This window comes from Lutjanus erythropterus, chromosome 6 (genome assembly GCF_056507025.1).
Source record: "Lutjanus erythropterus isolate fLutEry1 chromosome 6, fLutEry1.hap2, whole genome shotgun sequence".
Lineage (NCBI taxonomy): Eukaryota > Metazoa > Chordata > Actinopteri > Lutjaniformes > Lutjanidae > Lutjanus > Lutjanus erythropterus.
Genome location: NC_139322.1, coordinates 11,687,203 through 11,710,311, shown reverse-complemented (window position 1 = coordinate 11,710,311; position 23,109 = coordinate 11,687,203). Strand labels below are relative to the sequence as shown.

The 23,109-nt window shown below is 39.5% G+C and overlaps 1 protein-coding gene across 7 annotated transcripts; it reads left to right on the top strand.

Annotated features, from left to right (window-relative positions):
• Positions 1-4,262: 4,262 nt before the first annotated feature.
• Positions 4,263-23,109, top strand: LOC146324944 (protein phosphatase 1 regulatory subunit 12B-like). Of its 7 annotated transcripts, none has more exons than XM_084720609.1 (8): positions 4,266-4,921; positions 12,849-12,865; positions 12,993-13,122; positions 14,602-14,706; positions 14,813-14,863; positions 15,079-15,129; positions 19,727-19,990; positions 22,244-23,109. In XM_084720609.1, exons 1-7 carry the CDS (start codon positions 4,820-4,822, stop codon positions 19,859-19,861), a joined length of 591 nt encoding a protein of 196 aa, XP_084576735.1. In that variant the 5' UTR covers positions 4,266-4,819; the 3' UTR covers positions 19,862-19,990; positions 22,244-23,109. The 7 variants fall into 7 exon arrangements, with proteins under 7 accessions (XP_084576736.1, XP_084576739.1, XP_084576735.1 ...); XM_084720614.1 differs by lacking the exon at positions 19,727-19,990 and adding an exon at positions 16,457-16,529; XM_084720612.1 differs by lacking the exon at positions 19,727-19,990 and adding an exon at positions 16,454-16,529.

Here is a 23,109-nt window from a genome sequence, read left to right as displayed (position 1 = left end):
AGCGTTACTGAGAGGACTATATCTGTCTGTGATAATCATACCGAGCGGCGAGGCTTCATCAGAAGCATGACAGGCACAGGCCCATCACCAGAGACGACCTCTGTGTGACTCCATGATGATCTGAGCAGATTTTCCACATTGATTTTTGGCGAACGAGACAAAGACAGGTGTAGAGAGTCAGTTGGTGATGGTGGCAATTATGATGGATGGAATAAGCAGAGACAGAGCAAGAAAGATTACCTTTGCAGACAGGTTTTCTACTACAGCAGGGGAGAGAGGGGCATCTTGTGACCCGGGGAAGTTGCTACACTGGTTATATCTCCAACACCAGAAGGACCCATGCAAATAATCTAACAGTTACATGTGCAACTCACTGTATGTCACTGTAATCTGAGGTGAGAACAATATGAATATTTTTCAACCATAACAGTAAAAAAATCTAAATTGCACCACTTATTAGGGCTGCACGATATGGTAAAAAAAAGTCATATTGCAATTGCAATATGCACTATGATTAGTAGGAATGATCATTTTTGCATTCCAATTTTTATTTTTACTGAAAAAAAAAATCCCAGTAAAATCATGATTATGTGATATTTGTTGGGGTCTGTACCAAACAAACATGTTTTCTTTCATCTGGAGAGCAAGATATTTAGGCCAGGGCATTTATAAAACACAGCAGTACTTCATTATAATCCTGTCTTCTCACACATTTTTCCTTTTTCAGAAAAATGTGATTTGTTTCCAGTTCTGTGATTTGGATATTGCAATTGGCCACACTGTGATAACAATAATATTGTGATAAAGTGTGCAGCCCTACTATTTATGTAATAAAACTGTGTGTTTCATTTTATTATTTTGCACATATTAAAGGAGAGAAAAGATGTACTTTGATACTTAAATGAAAGTTCTGTACTAAAGTTAGCTTGTGATATAGCTAGCAATAGCACACATGTCACTCTGGGGTGGCAATTTTAAGATAATGTTTCTTTTGTTGGATCATGCAAACAGAAGGAGAAAGATAAAGAGGAAAGGAAGCACAAAAGAAAGCCCGCTAAAATAGTTTGAAATTAAAAACAAAAGACCAACAATGGCAACACACCCTCATACATTCTGCCAAGTGCAGTGAGGCAGGTAAAGGTAAAAATACTCATAATATATGAAACTGAATCCATCTAAATAAATCAGACTTTTAACTCCAAAAATGAGTGTGCAAAGCATCTACCTTTATATATCTTCTCGTTTGTTGAAAAATCCCTCATAGTGTGGCAACTTACCCAGTGATGAAGCAAGTAAACTCTGGTACACAGTAAACTTCTGTGGCTTATTTTCTCTGTTTAAGAAATGCATGATAATATTATCCCAAATAAAGTCCCGAAACTAAGAGCGAGGATCAGGCCGGGGGAACTCCAGCTGGGATTCAATCTTTTTAAAACTCTCAAGTCATATTTTCTGCAGATCGTCTCTGAAGAAAAACATGTTTCACACATAAACTGTATATATAACATAGCTGCTGTTGCCAATTTCATATTTTGGGATTTACATGGGTCATATATCAAACCATTTGCTGCAAAAATGCACACAGTGTATCACTGATACAATATAGAATAGTTTAGGAACCAAAACTATGAGCATCAACCTTTTAAGAAGAACTTAAATAAGGGATTAAATTAATACTTCAATGTTAATTTTTTGAATGTGGATGATTGTTGATCAGCACTTAACTGAAAGTCACATCACATATTAAAAGTCTTTTTGGAAGACTAAATAATTATTGTTATCTTTTTCGCTTTCTTTTTCTTTCTCTTTCATATTCGCTCTGACTTTCTATTTTCTCTCCGTCTGTGTTTTTGTGAAATTCTTTTCACTCCAATCTGTCCTTCTATCTATTCGCCCTGAGCGAGGATGAGGGAGTTTAGGAACAGCGAGGTGCTGCGAACCTCACTATAAAAGGAAGATAGCATGAGGCGGGTTGTGCAGAATATGGGAAGAAAGTAAGGAGGGGTTGCAGGGTTGTTTAAAGGAACAGTTTGACATTTTGGGAGACGCGCTTATTCGCTTCCCGAGAGTTGAGTCCTGTTTGCATGGGACTAGTATTACCAGGGGACCTCCTGTGATTTAGAAATGACCACACCCCCACGTCTGTGTTTCATGTGGAGCAATTGCGTGGGATAAACAAAGTTTGTATTCTACTCAAATTTTGTGACATTATCCCACGGATGTCAAGTCACTGTTTCGCATCAGCGTTTCAGAAGTGGTACATCTGTTCTTCAGCAGCCACATCAATAATATAAAGTTATTTTGCCCACTTTCTGCGTGTGTTTCAAGTATAAATACACATTTGCAGCTCATTTGGATCAACTAACAGATGCTCTGGGCCTGTTCTTGAATATGTTCTAACTCCTAACCTTATCCGTCATAGTCACTCATTTTAAATGTCAGTATTCAATCTCACAGCACAGCTGTTGACTGCTGTTCAACATATTATGAGCCGTGATAAAGTTTCATACTTGTATTAGTTTCTGACAACAGAAAACAGATGTTAAAAAAAATACAACTCCAAATCACCCCAAGTCCCAGATGGTGATTTGCACAGGTTTAATTTTTATCACAGGACCTCTGTTTGGTAAAATATGGTCGGTAATATGCAGCGGAATTTTGACTTTCGCACTGGTTTAAAATCTCAGATGACTTCTGCAGTTATTACAAAGTACTAGAGCTTCCCAGGTAATACTAGGCCTGTGCAGATAGGACTTTAGATGTGATGGTATGGTATGATAAATGTGACATTGCTGCCTGCAGCTGCTTAGCTTAGCAAAGCATAAAGACAAGAAACATGAGGAAACAGTGAGCCTGCCTCTGTGTAACAGAGACAAAGTGTAAATACAACAAGTTCAGTTTTATGGGGATTATATTTTATGCCACGCTACTCCCCCTGGAGCGCAACTTGTTTTTACACTTCAGTTTTTGTATGATTTAAACATAATATCATGCAAATTAGTTCACTTTAGTAGTGCTGGTGGGTGGATTTTGTTACCCTTGCACGAGAGAAGCTGTTTCCTAATGTTTTTTTTTTTTTTTACCAAGCTAAAACAACCTAAGATAACCTGCTGGCTATAATCTAACTAATCTATCACCGAACTCTTGGCGAAAAATAACTGTGTTCACAAAAACTATTCCCTTAATAAGATGGTGACTTGAAAAAAATATGGGACAAAATCTTGATATTTTTACAAACTTTATAAGGCCACAGAAGGAGCCAAAATAAATCACCAGAGCTGTCGGACAAAGTCACCAGTGCCTTGTTAAAGCAGTTTATGTTTGGAAACATTGGTCAAAGGTTCCATATAACCTTTAAGATGTAATTCAAGTAGTCTGAGAGAAAACTAGACCTCTGCTCCCGTGACAGGAGACGCTGACCAATCACAGGTCGGTAGACCGTCCTCCGGAATGGCTTACTGCACCTGTAAAGGACCAGCGTGTAAAATTTAGGGACATCTGGTGGTGCAGTCGCAGATTACAACCAACTGAATACCTCTCGCCTCACCTTCCCCTTCCAAGCATGTATGATGGCTGCAAAACCATAACTAGAGTCACTGTTTGATTTGATTATTCTGGGCTACTGGAGAAACATGGCGGTGCAGTCCAGTGCTGGTCTCTGTAGAGGAGCGCCTGCTCCCTCTATGGATATAAACATCTCATTTTAAGGTAACGAAAACACAAATATTCCTGTTTGGGGTTAATTATACACTAATGAAAAGAAGCTACTATATTCCATTCCTGACATATTCTGCCAATAAATCGCACTACATCTTGCACGCTGGACCTTTAAACGTGAAACAGATTCAACATATTTTGCTGAGAGGAAATGTGGCAGCAGTGCTCCGTGTTAACACGGTGTAGCACTTATACTAACAGCATCTCCTCTCCATCACACTGCAGGGTGTAGAGAGTTACTTGACACCTTGTGGTTGTTGATGGCTCCTCAGGTAATAACTGTGTGTCGACCTTCCAGGACACAAACTGCTGCAGCCCCCCCCCCCACCCCCCTCCTCCGACTCTGGCTTTGTGCTCCACCTCCCCTTATCCCCGTCCACATCAGTGGACAATTTTAGCCCTCAGTGCCGAGTCCTGCCATAGCAGCAGAGCCTCTGGCAGGCTGCCAACGCTGAAGACAGCAGGGAGAAGCAAGAGCTGGGGGTGGAGGGGGTGGAGGGACTGGGAGGGCGACCAAGCAGTGAAAGGAGAAGGAGAGGGAGGAGAGATGGAGAGAGAGTGTGTGTATAACTTTGGGAAACATAGGAAGAAGCAGCATTGGGAACAAACTTTTCTCTCTTGGCTGCTTCCTTCTGGACTTTTTCACATTTCATCAGAGAGCTCAGAGTTAACAGAGCGGAGAAAAGGGATGATAATCTGTTTGTTTTTCTAGTTAAAGGGTTGCTTTCCTGTTTTTGTGATCAGCAGAGATTATTTAGCAGTGCTGGTCTTTGCATTTTTATGTGATTATTGCTTCACTGTCTGAACTTTGAGGAAGGCGTGACCACACATCTGAAATCCTTCCAAACTTCAGCTCCGTCCAGCTCCCAGCTCATGTGAAGCTGGACTGAGAAACACACACACACACACACACATTGTACACACACACACACACACACACCTGTTGTTGCTGAGGATTCCCCGGGATCGCAGTCATGGGCATCTGCGTCACTGTTGCTTGAGGGAATCTGTGCGTCTGACTGTGCAGCTGTTATCTGCTGGTGGCCTCGCTGAATGTTACAGTAGAAGAAGTTGACCTGCCAGTCCAGGGTAGAGGGGGGAGATGTCATCCTACTACCCGCGCAGCAAGGACCTGACTCGCACCAGGAAGTCAGTGACAGAGTCACCGCCGTCCTCTCCGTCCCCTACAGACAAAAACTACAGAGTAAGACCACAAGTTTTCTTCTAGAGAAATACAACTTCTTTAGATTTTAAACTTTGGGATTTCACCAGTTTAACAGGATAAATGTGTTGATTTGCTATCTCCCCTGGTGAAAAATAAATATGTATATACTAAATAAATAAGTAAACTAAATTTTAGCACTTGCACTCAGACTAATCATTGGTATTCAAGTGCGTTAATGGCTTAAGCTTACTCTTTTGGAACAACTAATTTTGCACTAAATATACTTTAAATTGTAGAAAAGTGCAGTTAAAAGTGTATTTGATGTACTTTTATGTGCTAAAGTGGACCAGTTTCAAGTATATACTTAAAGTATATGGCTGTATATGTACTAATATGATTCATAAAATTAAAGTTTACCTTTCATTGTGCTACTTTTTCAAAGTACATTAGCTTAAAATAAACTTACATTAACATGGACTTTTTGGAAGCATACTTAAATATACTTTTAATAAAGTGAAATTAAAATTGAAATGTCCTCTTTATACCTTTCAAAAGCAAACTAACTGTAAGTATTTGCAAGTTTACATCTTTAAAAGGTATACAAATGTACAAGCTACAATACATTTACAATAGTAGGTACAAGTACACTTCTTGAAGGACACTGAAATAACACTCTAAGTATTGCAGAACTTGTATGTTTATTTTTAGTACATTGAAGCTGAACTTAATGACATCTATTTTAAAGTACGCCTTAAACATACTTTAAATTGTGCAAAAAGAAGTACAAGTATACTTGTAATAACTTACTATAATTTATTTTCATGAATATGTTTAAAGCTAAGTTTATTAATTTCTTTGTAGGATGTTAATCTAAACTGAAAGAAACTTAAAAGCATCATATTTTACTGTAGTTAAATCTTCTAAGATGTTTGAACACATGACAGCACATGATCTGAGCAAAGCAGGGCTGAAACAGTTATTCAGCTTGTCAGACAGTTGACTGGCAGCTGGTTCAGTGATTTATAAATCTTTTTAGTTATTTTTCAAGCAAAAATACAAAAAATTCTGTCACTTCTGCCCCTCAATTGTAAGCAATGGCCACTTTTCATTGTCATATATGACAGTAAACAGAAGTTTTTAATAGTTTTATTGCTAAAATTCACTTGAACTTTTTTTTGTTTTTGTGGCTTTTTATCACCATTTTGATCTAAGATCAAGTGTATCAAGTGTCTCTAAGTGTAAGTTTCTTATAGATGTTTCTTTGTGTCTAGGAGCTTTTCCTTATGTTTTACTCAGCAACATTAAGGCAAATGAGGTTTCTACCTCAATGTATCCCCTGAGTTAGAACAAAAGTTAAAAAGAAGAAGAAATTTAAAGGCATCTCCTTGAACTTGAAAATTATACTTGACACTTCTTTAGAAAAGCAATTAATCAAGAAATTAAATGGCTAATAATTATTAGCTGCAGCTCTAGTGAAGTATTTATGCGTTTAGATGTGTTGTGAGCAAATTCAGTTAAACAATCAAATATTTCAGAATCTCTTTAACGGGATAAACGTTTTTCTGAATTGCTGCATGATTATGTGCTTTTGCATCAATAATTGGTGACTCTTGATCCTCTAAACAAGTTTATTTAAATGATTAAATAACTTGTGAACCAATCATCTCAGCCTATTTGATGAGTTGTGCTCTGAGAGTCTGACGACACTTTCTGGAAAAGACTTTTTGGATTGAAACATTCCTTCTGTAATTTCCTGTTTTGTTTTGTTTTTTTCTGTCTAAGTGGCTTATTCTCATGGGCGTTGTTTGACTGTTGTGTTTATGTCAGTCAGTGCAGCAGACTGAGCTGTACTTTGTGTGACAGCCGCATTTAAAGGGACAGAAAGAAATGCAGAAATATGCAGCAATGTGACTCTGGCTGGCAGTGAATGCTACCAGTGGATGCTGTCATTTTCCGGCTCTCTATTCAAGAAGTGTCAGTCTCTCTGTGCTGCATCCATGGTGAAACTCAGACATTCATTTTGCATGATGTCAGCCCAAACTGAATTGAGTTTTCATGGGAGAGAAAATGTAACGCAGAGGGGGTGTGTGGAATCAGTGTGATCCAGTATTTTTAGCCACAATGTTTTGATGAGAACCTGGTCCTCTTTAGTTAAATACAATGTGTGTGTTACAGCTGTGAGCAACAGGAAGAAGAGTAAACAAGAGCAGGTTTGCATTATTGGATGATGCTCCACCGTGGTGGAAAGTAACTGAGTACATTTAGACAAGTGCTGTTATTAATTTAGGTATTTTACTTGGGCATTTCCATTTTATGCTATTTTATACTTACTCCACAACAATTCAGTGATAAATATTATACTTTTTTACTTTTTACTTTTTACAGCTGTAGCTGCTAGTTACTTTCTTATTAACATTTTACATTTGAGAAAATATTTGATGGACATAAAAAAAAACAGTACAATACATTATTAAACACAACTATTTTTTTACAGGAAATATCTCCAACTTCAACTGTCTATGCAGACTAGGTGCCAGGATGAAAGTTGTAAAGCTACTGTTTCAAAATCAAAGAATACATATAATAAGTCCCTCAAAACAGAACGTAGCACTAGCAGAGAACTAAATATTTTTTGAACTTATGAATAATCAAAGTCAGCAGTGGGAGGAGCATAGAAACAGCTGTTTGCTGTTTGCAACCATTCTCTCGCACACACTCCTACACACAACAACAACAGCTTAGCAATAGTCACATGTGTCCTCCCCAGTAATCTAGCTAATTTTATATAGATAAATCCCCTTCAGACCACTTGTGGCGCGAGTTTTTAGCAGCTCCATCAAAAAAATATTCCCCCCTAAACTTTCCAAATGGTTTAATTTACATACTGGTTTGAGGCCCAAAGATATAAAGTTATTCAATATTTCATAAGAAAGTAAAGACTAGAGAATAGTTCAAAAAATGAATCTTTTTGTACCACATGAATTATCTCATGACCACCCAGATTAATCTTGTTACCCTTTGGAGGGGGCCTGACCCCTATGTTTGGAACCACTGGACTAAACTAACTGTATATAAAGTCATTAAAATGAGCTCCACCTCAACATGCTATAACCCCAAACTGATTACTAACACACTGATATGTCAGTGTTAGCAGTCTAATAATGCATTATGTAGGTCAATAATAGGTAATTTTCCTGCTGAATGAGTAGGTCTACAGTTGATATGATATTTTAAGTACATTTTTCCAATGAATGTAAATATGATTGTACAGTAAATGCTTTGACTTACTTTACATTTGTGGTCTTCGTGAGTCTTTGCGTCAGAAAAACAGGAAGATGCTCTCAGTGGTCAGATTCTGTAAAGACTTAACAGAGAGGGAGGAGTGAGAAAAGGTGAGTGAATGTGGAAGAAACGTCTTTTATGGTCGTGTGTGAAGTCGGTGTGAAGAGAGAGAGAGTGTGTGTGTGTATGTGTGCATGTGTGTTTTTCCGACTGCAAATCCAGTCAGCTCTGAAGGAGTGATGCTGTGACAGAACGAGGGAAAGAAGAATTGAAAGAGTCTCCTAATGATGATTTCACTGACTCTTGCAAATTGCTGTAAACATTGTCATTTCTACACTGCAGCGGTGAGCTCATGCGTCCCCCCGCCCCCCTGGTGTGTATGATGTTGGTCTCGGCAAACCATAAAACTGTAGGCGGTTGTGTTTACAGAGCGCCTGCGGTTCAAGCATGCACCCGTTTGGAGGCTCTTTCCATCAGTCTGACACCCTGTTGTTTTTCTCTCCCCCCTGGTTGATTGTATCCTCCTGCATCTGCTCTGCCTCTCACAGTTTGCTACATGTGCCCCTTCTGACTCCTGCTATTTCTCCTAACAAGGGAATCACATTGGTGCAGCTGCTGTCAGGCGTAGAAGTGCAAATATGCAGTGGTGGACTGAGGTTGTCTGAGGGACAGGGGCGAAAAAAATCAAAAGGGCACCAGGTGTAGGTGGTGGGGCACCAGCTCACCTAAAGTCATGATACATTTATGGTAGAACAGATCCAATGTCTGGTTTAGATTAAAATGGTTTCATTATGTAAATTAAAGTACAACATCTACTGCACTTCTGTAATAAAAACACACAGGGAACTATTAACTATTTAATCATTTAAAGGCATGTAGAGGCAAACTGATTTCCTAGCATAAAGGGCAGCCTATATGGCCACATTTAATCTACTGTAAGGGCACCTTAGAATTCACTTTGTTCGCTGGGAGAGAACCCTAGAGGGCACCTTATCACATTTTGGCCACAGGAAGGGCACCCTAGAGGGCATTTGATGATGTTTTGTCCACTGAGAGGGCGCTCTGGAGGGCCCTTTATCACATTTTGTTCCCTGGAGGGGCACTCTAAGGCAGTGGTTTTCAATCTTTTTTAATTCTAGACCCCCTACTTCCATCTAAGAAAAGCTTAGCTCCAACAGCCAGCAAGCACACAAACACCAAAAGATTAATGATTAATTCCAAAAGCCTTATTAGCAAAAATTAACATCAAATATAATTGTTTCCATTCTTAGAACTTTTACCTTTGGTAAATGTCTTTTTTTTTATAAACTACCTAGAGTAGGCTCATACACACTCATCCTCACCAAAAGAATAATAGTGATTCATTATCACAGAACTTCAGAGGTCACAGAGGTGTGAGTTATTAAGTAATGTACTATTTATGAGTGAATGGTAAAAATGTACAATAATGTTCAGTAATTTACAAAGTTTTATATACAGATTTTTGTATAAAATGCGGTTTTTGAAATCTAATTTTGACAACCTCAGAGCAGAGAAAGCCCTGTAGTCCCCCTATGACCTTTAAGGGGGACCTGAACCTCAAGTTGGGAACAGTGCTCTTAAGGGCATTTTGTCATGTTTTAACCACTGGAGATGTGCCTAGGAAGGAACTTTGTTACATTTTGTCCACTGGAAGTGCACCTATAGGCACTTAACCTCGTTTTGTTTTATCTACCTTAGGGGCAAGAGGCCACTTTTGCAGTGTTTCATCAAAAATGGGCACACTGGAGGGGCAATCGCCTTGCCCCCCCCCCCCCTCTGAGCCCAAAAGTGGAAATATGATTCAGTTTCTAGCTCAGTTTGGAGAAAAAGGTTGCATGATGCAGACGTACTAAGAATCAGTTCCTGTAAACCTCACGGGGCTCACTGAAGATTTTAGTGGAATTACATTTTTAAAAAACTCATTTCACCAATTTGCTAATCCTTGAGTGTGAAATAGGTTTGCATACAGGAACTTATCATCTTGAAAGAGTTTGGTGAAGAGCAGTGTAGCAGCTCACATCCCCAAAAGCAGGCTTCATAATAATTTATTCATAAAAGTAGGGGGCCAATCATCACCGATGATTAATGAATGTGCACCAAATCTGATGGGGGGAATCTCCTCAGCGCTGCATGAGGAGATCGGAGTGAGTGAGAGCTCCTCTTGGCTCCATCCTTGGCCCTTTTTCATCTGAGGTCATGGAGGTCTGTTTTTTCCTGGATGGCTCTGCTAAAGCACATGACCACATAAGGACAGGCAGCGCTGGCTCAGTTATGTAAACACTTGCTGAGGAATAGCTCCTTTGACGCTGCATGAAATATCCCCCAACTAACCAAATGCGAGCGCAGGAATAACTGTGTGCTCCGTTCCTTTTCACATAAATTGTCCTCCTATAAAGCACATGGTTTTAATGCAGTCTGCATCTGCTTCTTGTCTCAAAAAGCTCGGACCACCACACCACATGTTTACTGCAAAGTGTATCTAAACAGAGGTGTTTAAAACCCTCTTTCCCTGGAAAGACGGCAAATCCAGATCTATGAATTTACGAGCGAAGTTTACGAGACTGCATCTGAAAAGACATCATGGATCAGTCTGGTTTCATATTACTGAATCTTCCTTCTCCCTCTCTGTCTTTCTTTTCCAGTCTCTGACTAATAGTAAACACTTGCAGTTATCATCCTCTCATGTGCCACGTTTATCAGCTGGTGGCACTCAGTTATCTGTTTGTGCAGTTTTATTTGGTGCAGAAACAGGCCTGGATAGACACAAATTTGATATCGGAGGTATCCAGTGTATGACGTGTATGGAGGCAGCAGCAGAGGTAGGACCAAGTCATTGTTTTGCAAGTCGCAAATAAGTTTCAAGTCCACAGAGGGGGCAAAAGTACACACATTCTTCTGTACTCAAGTACAGATACTTGTGTAAATAAAGAAGTACTGATTCAACTTCTTTACTCAAGTAAAGGTGAAAAACTACAGGCTTTTAAATGCACCTAGAGTATAAAAGTAAAAAGTAGCCCTCTGAAGGACATTTCTTGCAGCTGTCTCTGTGCAAAGCTAACTGAACCTCAACTTTTCACCACGGTCGAGTCTCCTTCTCTGTTTTGTCTTCTTACATCTTTTACTGTGGTGTGCGATATGCACTGATGGATACACCAAGGAATCATCTCACAAATGCATTAAAGCTTAAGTGACAGTAAGTAATATTTTTGTTAAAGGTAGGGAGTAAAAGTCAGCTGAAAAATACTAGAGTAAATGCAGATACCTGAAAACTCTACTAAAGTACAGTAATGAAGTATTTGGACTTCATCACTTCCCACCACTGCACGTCTAAAGTCAAGTCCCTAGTCCTTAATTTTGACTTAAACTTTAAAAACAGACCCTCCACTTGTTCATTGTGTCTCTAATATTCAGCTCATGTTTTGTTTTTTGTCAACCACTGCATAAGTTTTGTATGTGAACAAATTAACTTTGGAGCTCAGTAACACAAGAACAGTTCTACATGATTCTCTCCTGAAACTTGATCAGATGCATTTAGTTTGTTTCAACCAAAGCTGATCTGTTGAATTAAGTGTCAACTTGCTGGTAACGAATAGTGTGAACATTTGTTGATTCAGAAATTCGAGGGAAATTAAGTGCTTCACAACACACTTTTTAAATAACACACTTTTTAATAGGGATGCATGATACATATCGGGGCTGATAAATTATTGGCCAAAAATGAGAAATATATATTATTATTTATTATTCTGATTCTGGGAATTATTGGTATCAGTTTAATATTTTCCTGCACTTTTTACTTTTAAATCTTTGGGTTGGGGAGAGGTGTTTTCAAGTCAAAAGATTCAAGTCCAAGAGAAGTAACGAGTCACTGCTGTTAAAGTCGCATCAAATCTTTTTTTGACATTGTCAAGTCAAGTCTAAAGTCATCAAATTTGTGATTCGAGTCTGACTCGAATCTAAGTCGTGTCACTCGTGTCCTCACCTCCGGGCAGTAAACACATAAACTACACCCACAGGTTCCGTGATAATTAATTATAGACACAGATCATTGAGACAGAAAGAGAAAAACAAGAGAAAAATGCTCATAAAACTCCTCTGAATGTAACACAATCCTCAGACTCCTTGGTGAAATGGAAAACAAATTCAGTTAGCGATCACAACAGGCAACTTGGCAGCCGTGTCCACTGGACCAGTCATAGCAAAAACCTGCCAGGACAGTCTGATATCAGTCTGTAGTCTGAGGTCAGACGTCGACCTGTCACACAGGAGATACTTATAGCATCTGATGTCATGATGTCATCTTCATGCTGCAGGCATTTGCGTGGCAGCCGCCTGTTCTAAAAGATTAACCGGGCTCACCAGGGAGGTTTGACCTGCGTGAACCCTGTCGGTGCAGTGTTGGGGTGAATTATATCTCACTTCTGCATGCACTTCTTCTTCCCTCTGGGACTTCGGGCCTCTGAACACGCTGTGATAATTCACTTGGAAGTTTTTGTTCTCTGTTGTCTCAGAGTGGAAGATATTTCACTGCCAAGCCTCTGTTTGGTCTTATCAAACAAATAAATCTGGATCTCACCACGGCAGAACATTTTTTCACACTGTGCTGTTCCCATGCTGTGGCGCTGACTGATCAAACTAACATGGTTTATTCTTTGTTTTTCAGCATGACAGACTGTCAAGGTAAGAATTTATCACTGTTTTTAATCTCCTGGAATATAAACTGAACTGGACTGTATTTCCTGAGAAACAAATAAAGAATAAATGACCTAAATAAAGCAGCATTGTGTGGTGAATGTGTTACTTTTAGATATGACTCGAGTGGGGAGAGCGCGACAGACAAACCAATGGGCCGCACCAGCTCTTATACACGGAGGGAGACGAGGCTGGCTGCTCTGAATAAACAGGAACAAGACTCCACTACCAAAGACTATAAGAAGGTAGATACTCTCACTCGGTTTAAACAGACACAATCCCTCCTGAATGATTCATGTGGTGCAGAAAGCTGCGGTCCTGACCTGTTGGATCATCATGAAGATTTATCTATTTTTATAACATTCCAATGAGAGCAAGCAGATGGAGATTTAATTGAACTATTGAACTTGATAATTCACTGCATCAGAACTGTATTCCTGAAATAATTAAATAAAGAATCACTTGTGTATTAACACATATAACACCCACATTTGACTAAAATAGTATCTAACCTATTATATAGATGATATATGTGATTTTTTTCTTACTAAGTTTATAAAAAGAAACACCATGCCGCATAGTCATATACTGTAAATGTTAACCAGGGTTGTCATGGTAAATACAGAGGTGGGTACTGTAGTTTAACCACCTTGTTTTCCCTTATTGTTTGACACGGTTGATCTGAAAATGGACGACTAAACTCTCAGCCTTTTCAAAGAGGTAGATAAATTGAGTTTACTTGGGTTTACCCCCCCACTATGTGCCTGATAACATATGATGAGTGGTGGACCCAGTGGACAAAATGTAATAAAGTGTATCATGATTTTCATCACACTGGTGCCCCACTGCATACAGCTGGTGCCCTTATTTTCTTCACCCCTGCCCCTCAGACAGCCTGAGTCCACCACTGGATAAATGTATCAACACTGAAAATATTTTTGTTGATAGCACTTTTTAATATGTCAAGTCATATTAATTAAGCTAAAGTATTAAGGTGAAATATTAAGTCATTATATGCGATTAGATATTATTCATCAGATTCATCAGCAGCATCAGCAGATTTTAAATGTAAATGTTCAAGATTTTATTAAATTTTTGCATTTTTATTTGTGACCAAAAGTGTGCAACATTTAATAAATACATAGCTGACTGATTATGAAATCACAAATCACTTGTATAAAATAAATAAATGAACCAAAATAACCAGTCTAGCTTAACAGGCTGCATATGCTTCCTGGCTGACTAATGTTAACTAGCTAGATCAAGTTGCAAGTTTGGAGAGACGGCGTTGACAGTCAAAGCTTGCAGGTTAATTTGGAGTTATTCATTAACTCGGCGGCTTTTTCATTCCAGATTTGTCCAATGAAGACACACAATTCTGTGAAGAACAAAAAGACAGACAGTCTTTCTCTGTGTATGATCTAGCCAACATGAACTAACTAACACTGGTAACACTTAATGAGTGATTGCAAGCTAGCCAATCAAGTTAGCTCGCTCGGTAGGTAGCTATGCTAGGTAGGTAGGTAGCTTAGTTGTCCCTGGACCTGCCTTGATGAGGAGTTTGGACCGACTTCTGTAAGCGAGGTAGCAGCAGTTAACTGGCTAAATCTGAGTGCATTTGTTGAGCTTGCCTACTTAAAAAAATAATCCACAAAGAAACTTGATAAAAGACCAGGATCTCTGAAGTAAAGCTTTTCCTTAATCTTTATTTTATTCATTTTCAGATGTATGCAGAAGCTCTGCATGAGAATGAGAGACTCAAGTCCAGGTTGCAGGACAGCAAACAGGAACTGGTCAAGATCCGTTCCCAGCTGGAGAAAGTCACTCAGGTACAACAAACTGAAAGATGAAAATGAAAGAAACTAAAGAAACATCTATCATTCTTTTGATATTTTTCCTAATACCTGACAATAACAGCACCATTCTAACTTCTAGAGACAAGACAGAATATCAGAGAGATCTTCAGCTCTTGATTCAGAGAAAAGGGTAAGTGTCTTGGCAACTTACTGGCATTTTGGTATTTTATTTGAGCTTGTGCACTATCAAGATGGATGAACATCCATATCTTTTCTTGGTCTTTTCCTCTCTAATTTTCCTGTCTGCTGCAAATTACACTGGTTATACATGCTTTTCACTCTTTGGGTTTCCAGGGAAACTTCGAAGTTTATTTTTTCAGTTGTTGTTTTTTTCTTTACTTACAGGAAAAACAAGCACTTGAGAAAAGAGTGTCAAACATGGAGGAGGAGTTAAAGGTCAGTGCATGCAAAAATAACTTGTGCAGACTCATCCTGGGTTTCTCTGATACAAATTGTGCGTCATTTATCTGAGTGATGTCCCAGCCCCCCCCCCCCAACAGTATAACAACACTAACAGTACTTGAAGGTCCACACCTCCAGCCAAGCCTCTCTCACCCATGCTAAATCAAGCACGCCTAAAGTGTTTTTACAGAGCAAAACACACACATTTAGCACACCCCAGGGTTGTGGTTAGCCAGGTGGGTTTGGAGTCAAGGAGAGGGAAGGTTAATGCTTCAGGCTCATTACCCACAGTGTTCTGCTGGGCCACTTCCTGCCAGGCTGAGGAGGAGCCAGTGCTGCTGCTCCCCTGCTCCACTTATCCCACTGTTGGGGTGAACATTGTGACCTAGTTCCAGCTGAATACCAAACCCCGTCCAAGACCAAAAGACCTGCTTTTGTGAGACATTCCTGCACTGCACTGTGTGTATTCTGCTCCACACAGAAATGCAGGGCAGAGCAGCAGAGAGATTTCAGGCCTGAGTAGACGTGGTCTGCACTGTATGTGCAAGCAGTCACTAATTACACAACGAGATTAGAATTTGATCATTACGGCAAATTAAAGCCATTAGGTTGGTGTCCATCCACCTGTTTCATGCACATTTTTAATTTGTGCATAAATAAGTGGAAACACTAAAAATTCAGGAAAAATCTCAAAATATCGCAAAAACATTTTTAAGCTCGGCTGAGGTTGAAAAGTTGATGCGTCGATAAAAATACAACAAATTGCATTTTAAGCAGATTTAACGAATGGGTCATGAAGTACACGAAGCCTCCGCTCTGGTAAAAAGACAAAAAATGATGAAAATGAAATGAAAGACATTTAAATGCTTGAATTTCCATCGTGTTTTCTACATCGTTTTTCACCGTCTTAGGTTTGACTGGTGCTTACTTACCTGTTTACATGATAATCTTTGCAAATAAATACCACCTTTATGATTTTTGTAGCACTGCATTTTACGTCATCCAATTAAACATGAAAATCTCTTCAATTTAGCAGCCACTACAAGCTTGTAAAGGGAGGGTGAGGTGAGGTGTTTGCAGTCTGCAAACTCACAGCTAGATGCCACTAAATCCTACACACTGGTCTTTTGCAGATTCTCTCAGAAATTTGGTTAAAATCTGCTTTATATTTGAGTGGAACCCCAGTTATATTAGGTTCCTCCAGAAAAATAAGCTCTGGTCTGAGAAAGCATCATATGCAGACGGTGACGAGGACATTATAAATAGGACACATGCCAGCAGCAGATGTCTGACCCCCGTGTTGTCGTGGTTCCCTCAGCAGGACCCCCCACTGCGGTTCCGCTGTGGGTACCAGCCCTGAGGGAGGGCAGGCTGTCTCAGGGGAGGGGGGATTGGTGAGTGGTCGCTATGACGCAGAGGAGTGATTGACCACCTGCCTGTCACCTCACATGAGTCTGTTCTGTCAGAGACTCAGGCATGTTTACACGTGTGGACGCACATGTAGATCACAAGATAAACTTTTAGTACTTCAGACTGTAAATGCCACAGGAGCACAGGCACGGCGGCACGCCAGAGAGCTGGCTTTACCACCCACTCACAGTCACCTGATCACTTTTAGTGAGCTACAGATTCTCCACAAGGGGAAGCTGTTCAGTCGCTGTCAGATTAGTGCCAACCTGTGCCACCAACAGGAAAGGAAACAAAGCAGGATCAATCAAACAAGCATCGGTCCATACTGAATCCACTTTTTCACAACTCTTCCTACAGTCTGTGTTACCAGCATGCATCTTGACCAAACGTTTAATCTCTCCTCCAAAACTCACTCACACCACCAAAACACTTCATACATAAAATAAACTTGGTGACAATTAATCAACTAGATAACACACTGACCTAAAACACTAACTTGCATATATGATAAACTTTTATCTTTGAAGTTGCCAATTTTTTAAATAAAACAGTATTAATTATAGAATAAGAACAATATATTTTCACTTCATTGATTGTGCTAAAGTTTATGGAACAAGAATAAATCAGAAACAGAGACATTACCTCAGAGTGATTCTTTGGTTTTCTGTATCTTTGCATAGTAATTTACTTACTAAAAACTACTACTACTCACTAAAAATTAAGGAGTTGAAACTTTAAAACACATTCCTGAAGTCCTAGAGATACAATAATGCAAAAAGCAAAATGCATCAGCAGCACATGTAGAATTATTTATACTGTACACTGCTGTTTATCGTCCATTTTTGTCTGTTTGGTAATGAGACTAACAACAGGACATTGCTATCAGCTTAGTTTGGAATGATTATTGTTTCATTTTATTGGAAACGTTCCACTAAGATTTATATGTTACAGTAATATGGTTTCTACAGAAATGCAGAAAATCTGCCATCACTCTGATTTCAATGTGTTTTGAAAACTGTCAGAGTATGAATGAGAAAAGAGTTCATGGATTTTGGAAAATGTGGCCACTGAATGCATTTCGTGAGAAAGAAATGAACAATGATTCACAGTTTGGTCAACATAGACTTCTGTTTCGCCAACTGTGCGAAGAAGTTTGACAATGTGACTTCAGTTTTGACCAGTGCATTTCAGCAAATGAAAAGAAAAGGTAAAGTCTGCAGATAAAGAAATGTTTTTTTTTCTACAGGCAAACAAAGTAACAGCTGCTGTAATTTTAATGCTTACGCAACCGTGTTACGACCGCTGCTGTTTTGTGAGTATATCTTTTACAAACAGCAGCCGTGACACTCTGAAGGTGGCAGAAGCATCAAAGGTGCAAAAAGCTATTACGATCTTTGCCTAGGTTGGACTGGAACTACCTCCTCAGGCCTGAACCCGCTGGCATCGCGTTCTGGTTTCAGGTCACATCAGTAACGCTGTGTGTCCTTGTTTCCCCTTTTGAAATAGTATGCTTGTCTTAGTGTCAGATTACTTTGTAGACTCTTACATTTCTTGCAGAAAAGCTGAACTATTCTCGACAGCCTCTGAAACTTAATTAATAGCAACTGTGTAGAAAATTATCTGCAGGACCTGCGAGTGTGGTCAGATCTAATTTAATATCAAAGAGCTCGATATTAACAGAGTGTAATAATGGATACTAGTCATTATGTATTCTCGCCTCACTCTGTCCTTCTCCTCCCTGTCGCCAAGGGCACCTCTCCAGAAAGTGAACTCTTTTATTCCAATACCAAGAGAACATTATATGCATGAACCGTTCATTCCCAAACACAGGCTAGCTTCAAATTGCTTTAATAAATGTGTTTAGTATTGTAAGAAACAGCTGGATGTCCTCCTTAAACCTCATGCTTGGCCATATTCACATCTACAAACTAGTGTTTGGGTTGCCTGAAACACTACAAGTGCCCTGTGTGTGTGTGTGTGTGTGTGTGTGTGTGTGTGTGTGTGTGTGTGTGTGTGTGTGTGTGTGTGTGTGGTTTACCCTCAGGAATTGCGTCAAACCACAGATGTTTCTGTCGAACCACATTGAGGTTTACCTCAAAGATTCAGGCCAAGAAGAAGAGGAAATGAACCATTTCTCTTTTTTTTTCCACTGGGCTCATGTGCACAGTGTGAAATAGCAGAGTTTTAGCTTATGCGAATTTTCATGAATTTTAATTCCCTTTCCTTTGGGTAAGAGAAGACAGACCTCCCACACACTGTCCAGTACTTCCAATAAACTTTATTAAAAAAAAAATATGTTGAAGCTGACAGACAATCAGTCCCACAGGCTGTGAGTATTTAGCTCACTGGAAGGATCATCCCACCCTCAAAAACGTACATTCACAGTCTGTGATAAACAGCAAATGCATCAATTAATAAGTAAACACTGATATGCATAAGATTAAAATTCATAAAACAGCATGATGACAATAATAATAATGGACAAATCAAACAAAGATCTCAGGGTAACACTGTTATACTTTCACTATTAATGGCTACCCCTTGATTTCATCTGGAGATTATAGTGCATTTTTTAAATCTCATAGAAATTCTGTAAAAAACAAAAAACAAAAAACATTATTTAAATATTTTAAAATCTAATAAACTTTGGAAAATTATGGAAAATAATTTGAAATCGTATGGAAACTTGGAAAAAAAAGAAAACATATTTAAATCTGGCAGAAACTTGGAATAAACTATGGAAAATATTTTTAGAACTCATACAATGGAAATGCATAAACATGGAGATGATGTGGATTGTGTGCAAAAATCCTTCAGATTTATTTTAAATTCCCCGTCCTTTGCAGTAACAACACTTGAACACCTCACCACTCTCCACATACAGTTCTTGCACTTTGATGAGAAGAACTGGCTTCATAATTTTCTTTGCTTTTTGCAGCTTTTGCTATTTCTTTTCCAAATTTCCCTGTTATGTAAATACGTGTTTATATAAGTTTTGTTGATAAATCCCTCAGATCTGCTGTTGTTTTCCCCTGTCTGTGTAGGTGTGTGTGTGTGTGTGTGTGTGTGTGTGATCTGTACACAGTCTCTGGATGAGTGTTTCTCTTTGCACACGGCCTGCCTCCCTGCATGCTTTTCTCTCTGTCTGCCCCTCTCTGTATCTCTCTCCTCCTCTGTGCAGGCTTTCCCTGCTCTGGCTCAGGTCCAGAGCTTGCGGAGGGTGAACGAGTGTCTCCTGGCTGAGAATAGAGCCATGCTGCGTGTCCTCGCCCGCCTCTCTGAGACGGCCTCCATGCCGGAGACAGAGGACCTCTGATCCTCTGACATCATCTGTCCTCCTTTCTTCCCCCTCCTCTCCCCTCCTCAGCCACATAACTTCTACACTCCTCTGTCCTTCTGGTGCCTCTACAGCCCCCTCGTCCTCTGCTGTGTTCCTCTCAGGCAGGTCCTGCACCCTCCCGATGCTCACTGCCCCCACCCACCCTGCAACGCTCTCTCCCTCTGCACTCTTTTAACCCACTCTCCTTTATGGCCATCAGGGGGCAACCCCGCTGACCCTTCCCCGCCAAAACATTTCTCATAAGCCTCCTTTGAAGTGTATTTTTAGCTACATTCATGTTGCATGGGGCTTCACATGACATGAGCACTGCATTAGGAGCTGCTGTTTATTCTTTGCTTATCATTTAATTTAAACATCTAAAGCAGTCTGCAGTCTGCATCGTGAAGAACACACATGTTTATAGCCTTTATTGAACTTACAACAGTCAGATATATGTGGGTCCGGTTTAATGTGCTGTGTAATCAATGCAAATTTGTTTGCCAAGGAAGCAGTCAATCTGCCAAAGGAAATGAAACGTGTGAGATCATTAGCCTTCAAAGTGAGTAAGTCCTGTGCTGCTGGGTGAGACACAAGCACAGAAATAGGACAGATGTTGTTTCTCTGTGTGTTTTGGTCCATGAACCCTGCAGGAACAGATGAATATGTCACATTAAAGGTGCAATATGTAAAAAATGTAGTTTAAAACTTTCAAAAACAAACTAAAATATTCAACAGAAGATGAAAAAAATAACAACAGTTTTGACTTTATGTCAAAGACATCTATTTATCATGTTGCAGAGATATCTTCTAAAGTTAACATGCTTACCAGCCCATCCTGTCTCGTAACACCACCAGAGGTGATAGTGAGTCACTGTTGTGTCCAGTCTGCCCTCACTCCAACTAAACCGAGGTGTTTTTATTTCCGGGTTTGACCCCCAGCATCCCAGGTCTGACCCCGCAGTAACCCTTATCAGGTCTCCAGAGGTGGACGCTGACCGACCTCCCTCTTGCTCTTCTCCTGCTTTAAGTCTCTTCTGTACACCCCAGTACTGTATTCTCTGTCATCAAACTGGCCTCTGTTGGTTTCAGAGGCTGTGTTCTGTCTCAGTTCGGCTGTGATCACTGGGAGGCCCTAAGGCATTAATCCTCCCCAATTGACAGGTGGACAATTCTTACATATTGCACCTTTAAAGGTACAAGTGAATATTTTTTGGAAATGAGCTTATTTGCCTCTTTCTTGAGAGTTAGATACCCTCATGTCTTTAGACTAAGACTAGCATAAAGAAACTGGAAAATGAGAAACAGTTAACTCAGCCTCAGTCCAAAGGCCCCTCTAAAGCTCGTTTATTAAGATGTTGAGTCTTTTGTCTAATTTGTTTAAACAAAAACAAAGATGTTCAGCCTCAAGGTGATGACAAGGCTCCAGGAAGTCATTGCAGCTGGCCAAAAAAAATATCCTAGCTTCAGCACAGATCCCCTAATAACCTGTCAAACTATTGATTTACTCTTTGGTTTTTGTCTGATTGAAACAAACAAGATATACTGTGTTAATTTGTGAGGTTTTGAGGTGCTAGTAAGAAGATTTTGTTACCTTTGTGCAGAGCCAGGTTAGCTTTCTCTCCTTTATTTGTGCTAAGCTAAACTAACCAGCTGCTGGCTGTAACTTCATGTTTAGCACATAGATATGACAGTGGTATCAGTCTTCTCCTCTCTACAATAAAGTAGAATCAGCATATTTCCCAAAATGTTGAACTGTTTTTTCTACAGTAGAGCAGAACATTATCATGTTCAGGGGATGTATACTGGAGAGAGGAGAGTAACAGAGAAAACAAAATAGAAAATAATCTTCAAACAGGTGATTTCCCACAGGTTATGACGAACATATTGATGTCGAGAGCCTTTGCTCATTCACCAGTTTTCAGTGGTAATATGCCACCAGCTCGAGCAGAGGGTTATTGTTTGTCTCTAGTAGAGGGGAAATACTTTGGCAAAGAGGCTGGTTATTTTTAGTCATTGCTCCTCATGAGAGACATGACCTAGATTTGGGAAATTGACCCTCTCTCGGTTTCTCTCTCTTTGACTTTCACTTCATTCTCTCTTCACTTTTCACAGACAACGTTTTGTCAAAGTCACTCGTCACTTGCATGATGAAGTGTTATAAAGCATGTCCTCATAACTGGGCCTCAAACTTTTAGTCCACTTGTTGTTCATGGTGATTTAAGATATTTAAGACAGTCCCGGGGAATTGTGTCATGGTACCACCTCAAGCTTTAGATTACAAACTTCACAGAAGCCACAAACTATTTAACATGTATTTCACTGACTGTATAACTGATGATATAATTTTCTAATATAATTTCTGTCCTTCTGCTGTCCCAGATCTTAACAGAGCTCAAGTCAGACAACCAGAGGCTAAAGGATGAGAACGGGGCTCTCATTCGAGTCATCAGCAAACTGTCCAAATGAATGAGTGTCTGAAGCTGCTGTTCTGTGTCTGTGGACGCTCCGACCCTGATATGGCAGATTAATTATCCACGATGTCCCGAGTTGTGGCTCCTCTCTGACTTACGGTGATGGGCTGTTTTGCAGAAATAAATTCCTGCTGGGACTTGTGAAGATCCAAAGAGAAGTTTTAGTCAAGTTTCACCGTGTGTGATGATGGAGTTACAACAATTGTTTCTACTTGATTAGTTATTTGTACAATACAGTATTTCACAGTAACCACATAGGGACCAGTTGTACTGTTTGAATGATGTTTAAGGCCCAGTTCAAACAAATGCAGGGGTTTGCATGAAGGCAATGTTTCTAAAATTATACCCACATATCACACTGAGACATCACGTTTGTTGCACTGCAGAAAAGTATTTTAATGTTGTCTTAATTACGAAAGAGGAAAGAAGCCAATTATTCATCATCATTGCACGACGTTATTGAATTTTTATGTAACTGAATTAAGTCATTTTCCCACATGCCAAATTGGCAGATACATCTGAATAATCTTTTATAATTTCAATGACTATACGTGACTATAAAAGGTAAAATCAGACCCAGCCAAGCGAGCCACAGGTGCTGAAGCAAAATGTAATCCTCTGGCATCTGGAAACAACAACCGCTGAGCTGTAAGATGCAGCTCTAATAATGGCAACTACTTATGTGCTCCAGACTAAGAATGTATTAAAATGAAAGAGAAAATCTTGTGCTTCTTTAATACATTTTTATATCATAAGAAATAATTTTAAAATTTG

Bases quoted from the DNA above. Each gene is read 5' to 3' on its own strand.
- LOC146324944 (XM_084720609.1), top strand. From the start codon at position 4,820: ATGTCATCCTACTACCCGCGCAGCAAGGACCTGACTCGCACCAGGAAG. The intron at 13,123-14,601 runs GTAGATACTCTC...ATTCATTTTCAG, and splicing joins CTACCAAAGACTATAAGAAG to ATGTATGCAGAAGCTCTGCA. The intron at 14,864-15,078 runs GTAAGTGTCTTG...CTTTACTTACAG, and splicing joins CTCTTGATTCAGAGAAAAGG to GAAAAACAAGCACTTGAGAA.